Here is a 10301-nt window from a genome sequence, read left to right as displayed (position 1 = left end):
TAAAAAAAGGAAGTTTTAAAATGAAAGTAACACTTTTTATGCTTTTGAAAAGTTGACAGCACAAGTTCCAATGTAATACTTACTACATTTGACTCCTTAACCAGTGCCACCGGAGCATTGGTTAACATTATCCTTTTTATAATGATAAATGGGGAGAAGTATCTTAAAAAAATGGGGAGAAGTAGTATTGAGAATATAGTTGTATGGAGAATAAAGTAGTACAAGAAATTGTAGAATAGTAAGAATGTGCAATAGGATGGGAAATTGTCTGTTTATGTATCTATATGCATAATTTTGCATTCATCTGCATCATTTGCATTGCATAGGTATGAATCATTTGTATTACATAAGTTTGTATCATCTACATTGCATGAGTCTATACAGATTTAGTTTGATATTCACTCGTGTTTCAGCAGACCTAATTAACATCATGGGAGAATAAAGAATGATCTCCTTAGACTCAGCATCCTAAAAAGACGATGAATCCAAAGGCTTAATATCCGACGGATTTGTAAATTATCAACAGTCATTTTGTTTGCATAGTCTGCATGTTTGTCATCATGAAAAGGGGGTAGATTGTAAGAAACAATTTGGTTTTGTCACAATGCTTTACACCATATATTTTGATGATAACAAATCAAAGGAACGTCATATGATGTTTTGATGTTAACATATGAAGGAATAATTTATCTACTATATATGTGTTCAAGTGTGCATGATTTAAGTGTCTCAACAATCATCAAGTAAAGATAGTTAAACACAAGATTATTAGAAGAATCAAGGAATCCACACTATCAGAAGCACACTAAGCTTCAAAGTATGAACACATGGTAAAAGACGACCAAGCTCAAGTCAAGTTAAATAAAAAATAAGCAACTAATCATCTAGTCAACGCAAAGTCAACAATGAGCTAAACACATTGTTTGTGCATAAGTAATCCTCTGGATGATAAACACATAAGCATATAAAAGCCAATCGCCTGGACACGATGATCCGCTAAATGACCCAAAGATAAGAAAGTCGAAATCAAGTGTATGGCATGAGCAATCCTTTGAATAATCCACATAGAATTCAAAGCAATCCTCAAAATACAACGATCCTCTAAACTGATCAAACTGAAGATGAAGTCTCAAAGCTTTGTTATCTTACCCCTAGAATGATCTTTTGAAGTACAATGATGTGATTCTCTAAAAAAGGCATGCATCATGTTTAAACAAATGCAGAAAACAATTAAATAGTACATCGTCGTACACACTGTCCAATCTATCTAATGACTATTTGTACCATATTCATCTTCTGGCTCACTTTTATGTGCAGAAGGTTGTGAAAGAGTTGAAACGGTTAAACATATATTTTTTTAATGTGAATTTTTGGAAATATTTGGATTCACGTTCTAAATTGGCTTGATATCTCTTATGTTATTCTTTGTTATTTAGGGACGGCAATTGGACCCAGATCAGATGGGTACCTGCAAAAATTACCTGCAATGGGTAGGGTAAAACTCCACTTTTGTGGGTTTGGGCTTGGGTCCGGGTATTACCTGCAAATTTAAATGGGTAAAGGTACAAGTAAGGATACTATACTGCCCAGCCCCACACCCCGCAACATATTTATATAATATGATAAATAATTTATTTATTTTTGGTGTATAATTAAATAATTAATTTATTTATTTTGCTATTTAAGTCTAAGTCTAAACCTAAAAACTACTTAATACAATAACTTATCCCTCCTGTTGGTATACAAATCTTGAAGGATGTTTTGAATGTTTTTTATTTTGTTAAATACTACGATTCATACTATTTTATGATGATTTAAATTTTTTTTAACCATAGTTTTATTTCAATTGTGGTATTTTTACTGTTTTTTCATAGTTAAAGTACGAGTAGTGGATGCGGGTGTGGGCACTAAGGTGCCCATAAGGTATGGGGAAGAGCACTAAAGTTGTTGCCCACGAGGATACGAGCTCGGATACGGGTAATTTTTTACAAACGTGGGTTTGGGGAAGGGCACTATAGTACCCTACCCACTAGGTACCCATTGCCATCCCTTTCAAAACATGCTTTGCAATTCGTAACAGTGAAATTTATGGTAAGTGTTGGATGATTATCAATTTTTATCAATTTTTTTTTAGACAGACGAGATGACAAATCTAGCATAAACTCACACACACATAATTTTTTTTTTTTTTAGACAGACGAGATGACAAATCTAACATAAACTCACACAATTTAGACAGACGAGATGACAAATCTAGCATAAACTCACACACACATCAAATTTTTTTTTTTAGACAGACGAGATGACAAATCTAGCATAAACTCACACACACAAAGTGGAGGTACCAAGGTTCGAACCCTGGTCATGATGTCCAGCATAACAATTTTGATATTTTTGCCAGTTGAGCTAGGACTTATAAGACAATTTTTATCAATTTTGCTTCTTAAAAAAACTACTCCCTCCGGTCATAAGCAAAATTTAATTTTTTAGATACATTGAATAATTAATGTATCTAGTCTTTATTATAGGTTAGATACATTAATTATTCAATGTATCTAAAAAGTTAACTTTTGCTTATATTAGTGACCGGAGGGAGTAAATATTATTCGTTTTTTAATTTGTTTGATGGAAGATAACGCTAACATGTTTCATTAGAGAATATATTAAAGATTCCATAAATAACAAGTATTTATTGAAAAAAATTAATTATCAAAATTTTAAAAAATAAATTGACACTTTGATACTCCCTCTGTCCCTTAATAGATGACCTAGTTAACAATATAAGTACATTATTGACTTGACATACTTTGACCATATTTTTCTACTAATTCACAAAGATAAATAATAGTATCTTGTAAGATGTTTTTGGATTCGTCTCGATGAATATTTTTAAAATATTAATTTTTCATAATTTTTTTTAGTAGAGAATCAAAGATAAAACATATGCATTGGTACGTGTATATCAGAGTCAACGACGGAGGGAGTATCTTAATTTGACTTGGAAGGAGAATGTTTCTTTCATTTTTGTAATCAAATCAATAATTTGAGGACATTTGTCTGGTTAGTTAGGATACCCGTAAAATAAACATAATGATACATTTGAATCACAAAGCTGCAATAATTTCTCACCTAAGAGACCAAAAGCTGCTAAGCCAGCTCGTATTAATGAGCATTGAGTAATAATGTAAGGAGAATTGTTTTGGAAAGATGCTCAAATCAAAATTTAATGAACATCAATATTATTCTTTTCTACTATTAACATTTATTATATATATTGTGTCAAAAAAAACATTTATTATATATATATATATATATATATATATATATATATATATATATACACCCTCCGATCACTATTATAAGCAAAATTTCACTTTTTAGGTTCATTCACTAAATGATGTATGTGGTCTATTTAATGGACCACATACATCATTTATTGAATGAACCTAAAAAGTACATTTTTGCTTATAATAGTGACCGGAGGGTGTATATATCTTATTTATTGCGTTTCAATTATCTAAATACTCCACTAATTATAATTAATAAATATATTTTAATAAATGAAATACAATTTATAATTAAAATTAATATTAATATTATTAATCATTTTCTTAATAACCGTGTAAAACTTAAAATGAAAACCAAATTTGAGACGGATGGAGCAATAAATTGGTATTAATAATAATAATTTGCATTCCTCCAATTAAAAAAAATTATTTTTACAAAATAAATAAATAAAAGATTATAACCAACTTAACTCTTAGGTATTGTACCAATTATTGTCCATGAATGTTAATAATACACTATTTAACACACATTTTTTGACATATATTCTTTTTTTATTACATAAAATTTATGAATTTCACCAAATTATTCGTATTTAACATAAATTGAATGAAATTCTTATTAATTTAAATCAATAAAGAGAATGTGCCGAAAAGTTTGTTATAGAGTGTTACCAACATTATTCTTCATTATATTGTTATAAATGTATAATGGAGGATGATGTAATCTTTTCCCTTAGCTACTTGCTCCAATGATGATATTAAGTTAAATATTTTTTGGGTTTTCAATATGTTTTTTTCATTAAAAGAATCTTATTTAAAACCGTTCACATACTAAACGCGAATAGTTCTGTCAACTAAAATTTAAACAATGATCTACATGTTGTAAGAGTTTAACTTATTTCGATATATCCAACTTTTGTTAGTATATATTGTTAATTTGAGTATAAAAAAAGTAACATTACATACAATAAAAATATAACATGATAGTAGTACTATTTTTATATTTTTGGTCAAGAAAGAAAAGATAGTAGTATTTTTTTTTTTTTTTGCTAATAAAGAACAAACACACACTATTTGAAAAAAGAAAAAGAAGCAAAAATGAATAAAGAGAAAGAGAGAGAATAATCCATCCATTCAAAGCAAAATGCAATGATGACAGTCAATGTCAAAGTATCAAGTCCAGACAGAATTTCTTTCACAGTAATTTATTTCACCTTTTGAGTTGCAAAACTTTGTCCATTATTATTATTTTTCACTTTTCAAATTTTCTCATTTTCCAAAAATAATGGTTTATTTATGATTATGATTTCCTCATTAAGCATAAAAAAAGACATAGTAGTTTGTGTCTGCTCTCTTAACTATAACTAGTTACCAACACAACATAACCAGCTTGCACTTCAGAAAACAAAACAATGTGTGAGTTTCAATCACACACATTGTTCCATTCTCTTATTTTTCTCTCTTTCAAAAACCAACTATGACATAATTTTGTTGGTGTTATTCTTCACTTCACTGTTGAAAGGTTTGTTTGTCTTTCTGTTTTTTTTTTCTTCTTTTCATTTGTCTTGCATGGTTTTACCTTTTGTTTTTAATTTTTATTTTATTTTAAGGTGGTTTTTTGTTGTTGCATGTTTTATGTATTTTCTTTTTCTAATTGTTGTTTTGCTTGTATAAGATCAGCTACTCCATTGCCTGTTAATGTAATTTATTGTGTTGTTCATTTGTTTACTAATCTGATCTATTACCTTCGATGATTTTATACTAATTTTTTCTTGTATTAGTTTCATGTCATGAACTTGAGCTGAGATTTGAGTTAGATCTTGACATATGGTTATTAAATCATTCTTAATGCTTCAACTGTAATTTTATTGGTTTTTATTTTTTTTGTTTTGGCTTGGTAGTTGGAACTTCTCATGTTGCTAATTCATTTATTTACTAATAAGATTTAAGCTTTTTGAAATGAGGAAAAATTGGTTATTTTATTACTGTGGAATCTGGATGGCTTAATGATGTAAGATTATAGTTAATATTGTTTCAATTTGTATAACATGGTAATTGTTTTTTGGGTTAAATATGTTTTTGGTCCCTATAAAATTGCGACCTTCTAAGTTTAGTCCTTACTTAATTTTAATAGCTTTTTTAATCCCTACAAAAAAAAATTACTTATAATTTTAGTCCCTGCTAAAGTAAATTTTGTTTAATTATCCTTAAACTCTTAAATTTTTTAACGATTCTTTTTATACAAGTTTAGAACACTACGAAAGGTTCATTTACTAAAATCAATAATTTTTTAACATGAAAGAAATTAGATATGAATTTTTTAAAACGACAAAAATTTAAGATATAAGTAACAAAAATATGGACGTAGAAATCAAATTTTTGCGATATTTTTTTCGGAAGACCTTTTAATAACGTTCTTAACACGCCTGTAAAAAATTGTTGAAAAACTTAAGAGTTTAAGCATAAATTAAACAAATTTGGATTGAGTAAGGACTAATATTGAGTGCAGAATTTTTTTGTAGGGATTAAAAATGCTATTAAAATTAAGTAAGGACTAAACTTACAAGGTCGCAATTTTGTAGGGACCAAAAACATAATTAACCCTTGTTTTTTTATACCAATTTAGTTTCTTACCTTATGACATGTTGAAGTTGAACTTTTTGCTTCTTGTTTGTTTGTATTCTATGATGTCAAGATTCAAGATGTGGCATCCATGCTCTTACTAATTATACATAATTTTTGTGGTTTTTATTATTGGTACCCAAAAAGGTATATCACATATGTAAGTCCAAATATAGAATTATTGGTTTAAGTTGAATTATAGAAATATCGTGTTCATAGTCTACTAAACATAATTTTTGTTTTTATTATTGGTATCTAAGAAAGCTTGTATGTGTTTAAATATTATAGCTGGAGTATTGATAAAAGTAAAACCCTGAGGGAGGACCGATAGCTTCTGTTTAAGACATGTGAGCGAAAAATAGATAATAGTGAAGCTTGGTATTGAATCTTCTCACTGGATGTGATACACAGTGAGATGGGTGCAGGGTAATAAAGCCTATAGGTTTGTTAAAGTAGGGAAGCACAAGGGATCAGTTAACTAAGTTTTGTTAGTTAGTTGATTTTTTTTCTTCTTCTTAACCATCCTGATCCTGGTCATCCCGAGTTCGGTTAGGAGATAAGTAGAAAACATATGAGAGCTAGCAACTAACATTTGAGTAAAATAAGCTGATGACCAAATGTTGAGTAAAATGTAGAAGGGAGTACTCTGAACTTTTACCTTTGTTTGATTAAATGATGGTAAAACGAGAAAAAAGCCGATGCTATGGTCAAATTTTCTACAGCTTAGTCTGATTCGAAAGGAAAATCATCAATTGATTCAAAAGAGTACTGCTTTTTTTTTCCTTCCAAAATTGAAGCAAGATTTACATTAAAAAGTCAGTCATTCATGAACATTCCATAACTACTCTATATTGCATCTATAGTGTTGACTAGTGTTGAATGGAAGGCATGTGATGTGTATTTATACAATCACTATTGGAGTAAATATGAGTTCTATAGTAAACACGTCATTTGGTTTCATATCACGATTCACGATGCATAAAATTTGGTAATGGTATTAACTAGACAAAACTATAAGGCTGAAGAGACCCCCTTTCTTTCATAGTTAATTTGTTCAAGAAGAAAGAAGTTTTGGCCATTATTTATATATGTTATTGTAACACATATTTATCACGTGCTTTCATTTGATGTTTTGTCAGTTATATGGTATGTGTACAAATGATTATATCTTTTTCTCTTAATTTATCTGCAGGTAGGAAATAGATATCGAGTGCTTCCTGGGTTCGGTCATTCATAAAATGAAATCAGGATTCAAAAATGGATGGCCCTCTATCATTCGTCTTCGTCTCAAAGACAAGTCCGTGACACCCTTTTGCATATTCTCTAAAGTGAAATCAGCTGGAAACATACCCGGAAATACTCCTGTCTATCTCAATGTGTATGATTTGACCACGGTCAATGGCTATATGTATTGGGCTGGTGTTGGAATTTTCCATACCGGAGTTGAAGGTCAGTTTACTTCACAGTTAAGCCCTTATAGTAAAAGTCAAATTGTTTTCTTATAAGCTATAAACTGTTTTGCATGTTCATGTAGCTCATATTTCAAATCTGGTTCTATTTGTATAGACAATCTAAGTGAGTGCTTATGTGTAAACAATTTCTATAACAAATGATAACCTAAAGTCAAACCGTTTTCATATAAAGTATAGATTGTTTTCATAAGCTATCTTGGAGAACTTGTGCAAATAAGATGAAAACAACTTATTGACATGTCATAAGCTATATTAGTATGTTATCCCAAACAGTCTCACCAGTGGTTATATCAGTTGATAAGCTCAAATAAGTCAATCCAAGCAGACACTTTTTTATTAGCTTAGCTAACCTCTAACTATCATGGACTAAGAAATAACCTTTAATCCCACTGACTATTTTAAGATCATTTAGTGAGTTTAATGCACCATCACTTTCAAGATTTAGATTAGATGAATGTTCGATCGCATGCATATGAAAAGGTGTAAACTGATATATCTTTATAATTTAGACCAGGCATAAGTTATCATTTTTTGGATTCCATGAATATTTTCTAAGATGAAGTTACTATACTGACAGTTTATGGAGTAGAATATGCATTCGGAGCCCATGACTATCCATCAAGTGGTGTATTTGAGGTTGAACCTAGGCAGTGTCCTGGATTCAAGTTCCGGAAGTCTATATTCATGGGAACTACTAACTTAGATCCATTCCAGATTCGAGAGTTCATGGAGAACCAGTCCGCAAAATACAATGGTGATAGTTATCACTTGATTGTGAAGAACTGCAACCATTTCTGTGAAGATATTTGTTACAAGCTTACAGGGAATTCTATACCGAAATGGGTCAATCGTCTCGCAAGAATAGGTATATATGACATGTTTTCAAACATAAGATACACTCTTTCGTCTTTCATGTTTTCAATCGTCTCGCTGACTTATCACTGATTGTCTTCATTGTAGGTTCCTGTTGCAATTGCATACTCCCTGAAGCCCTTAAAACTTCCACCGTTCAGCATGATCCCAATTTTCAAGGCTGTGATAGTGAAAAAAAGAGGCTTCGAACCGCTTTCAGTTGTTTGTCATCAATCTCAATGCCGCAAATGGAAGTATCAATGCCTTCATTGTTTCTGCATTCTCACTATAAAGGTTGCTTACCGCCGTGGCAGTTAAAGAAATCTAAAAAAGGCTCACTAAAGGCAAAATGAGAAGACTACTTTGGTTATCATTAACTCTTCTCTCTTGTAGAGTATCCATTGTTTTTTCTGGTAACTGAATGCTGGAAAAGAAGTTATTGTTTTCAGTTATCCATGCTCTTTGGAAAGAGCGAAATTTTCTGTCCATATTTATTTTGATTATCTAAGATGTTTCTATTTTTTGTCCCTTCTTTTTGTTGCTAGTTTTTGCTTTGTAATCTTCCTCTGATCGATTCTGAATTTCTGCAAGATATACTGTTGTCTCAGCAAAAAATTTCATGGCTGGAGAAAATATTTCATGTGCTAATGTGCTAAATTGCTCTAAAGACTATCTCAGTTAAGGCCATTCTGATATGAATTTGGAAAGTACAAAATAAACAGGTTATATATCTCAGCATGAAAAGCCAGGATTTTCTTTTTAGTTATTCAAATAAGAGCATGTCAAACAAGCACAAAATTGGTAAGAGATCACCCTAAATGGAAAAGAAAAGTTCATTGTGGATATTGCTGTTAACCAACAACCTCCCTTTTGGATATTTGGTCGTTTGTGTGAGTGTTGTGTGCTACGAAGCACCAACACGGACACTAGACATGCCATTGACACATTGACACCGATAACAATTTATGAAAATAGAATAATTGAATGTACTCACAATCGAACATCTGACATACTTTTAGTATGAAGTGTCGGTGCTATCACTATTTAAGAGGAAAGAACACTAATTATGTTTATTTAATTGATGATTTGATAATTGACATGTGGATTGGTTTCTATGTTTTGTCACGCTTATTGTACATTGGTCTATACATATTTCAGACAAAACAATTGCACGTAGGCCATGAATTGTAAGTGTAGCAGGAACATTTTCCACTATATTATATAGGCACCACTGACCAATAATTGTAAGCGAATTCCCAAAATTTTTAAATTATACAAGTACACATAAACTCAATTATTTGAAATATAAATGCAGTAATTTTTCTTACTTTTGCATTCATATTTTTTAAGATTACACATGGTTAATCATCTGTCACCAAGAGTAATCCATGTACCTTTGGTAGCTCATACCATTTTGCAAGCTCAGTTATATTAAAATAACCTGAAGTTATGAAATTCCATAGCCAAGAAGATAAGCATTGGTCATTTTCTAAGTTACTAATGAACACAACTCAGAACTTAGAAGTGGAGTCAAACTCCAAAACTATCTTTGTTTATTCTGTTACCATGTTCTGTAGTATGTCATATTTGATCATAACACTAGTTTTTCTGCATGTATCTTCCAATCTGTCTATCTGCATATTGCTGTGCTAGCTAGTCAATAAATCATTATTGTATAGATCATTTATGAACTAACAATATGACATTAGCTAGCACATATGACTCACATTCAGGTTGGGGACGACGATCTTTCTACTCGTGTTGATGTCCTTGACACTGCCAAGGAGAAGCTGCGGAAAAGCACAAGACTGGGGGATTTTGTTTATTTGAAGTTGCGAACCTATAGACAGACGACAACCGTTGGGGGTAAAAGGACTCATAATCTATCAAAGTTCTTCTATGGTCCATTTAAATTTATATAACAAGTAGATGATGTTGCTTTCAAGTTGGAGTTGCCCCTACAACTACAAGTAAAATTCATCGGGTGTTTCATGTCATGTCACCAATCTCCATGTTAAGGACATGATGTGTTTTGAAGACCATGTGAAAGTAGTGATCCAGCCAAACA

The 10301-nt window shown here is 30.9% G+C and overlaps 1 protein-coding gene across 1 annotated transcript; it reads left to right on the top strand.

Annotated features, from left to right (window-relative positions):
- Positions 1-4679: 4679 nt before the first annotated feature.
- Positions 4680-8929, top strand: LOC146953481 (deSI-like protein At4g17486). The gene is made up of 4 exons (XM_085710225.1): positions 4680-4809; positions 7102-7358; positions 7959-8246; positions 8342-8929. The coding sequence occupies exons 2-4, from the start codon at positions 7148-7150 to the stop codon at positions 8584-8586; spliced, it is 744 nt and encodes a 247-aa protein (XP_085566351.1). The 5' UTR covers positions 4680-4809; positions 7102-7147; the 3' UTR covers positions 8587-8929.
- Positions 8930-10301: the final 1372 nt, after the last annotated feature.

Source organism: Medicago sativa, chromosome 1, assembly GCF_051527215.1.
Source record: "Medicago sativa cultivar Bolivia chromosome 1, Bolivia_mono, whole genome shotgun sequence".
Classification (NCBI taxonomy): Eukaryota; Viridiplantae; Streptophyta; class Magnoliopsida; order Fabales; family Fabaceae; genus Medicago; species Medicago sativa.
This window is presented reverse-complemented; position numbering and strand designations above follow the sequence as displayed.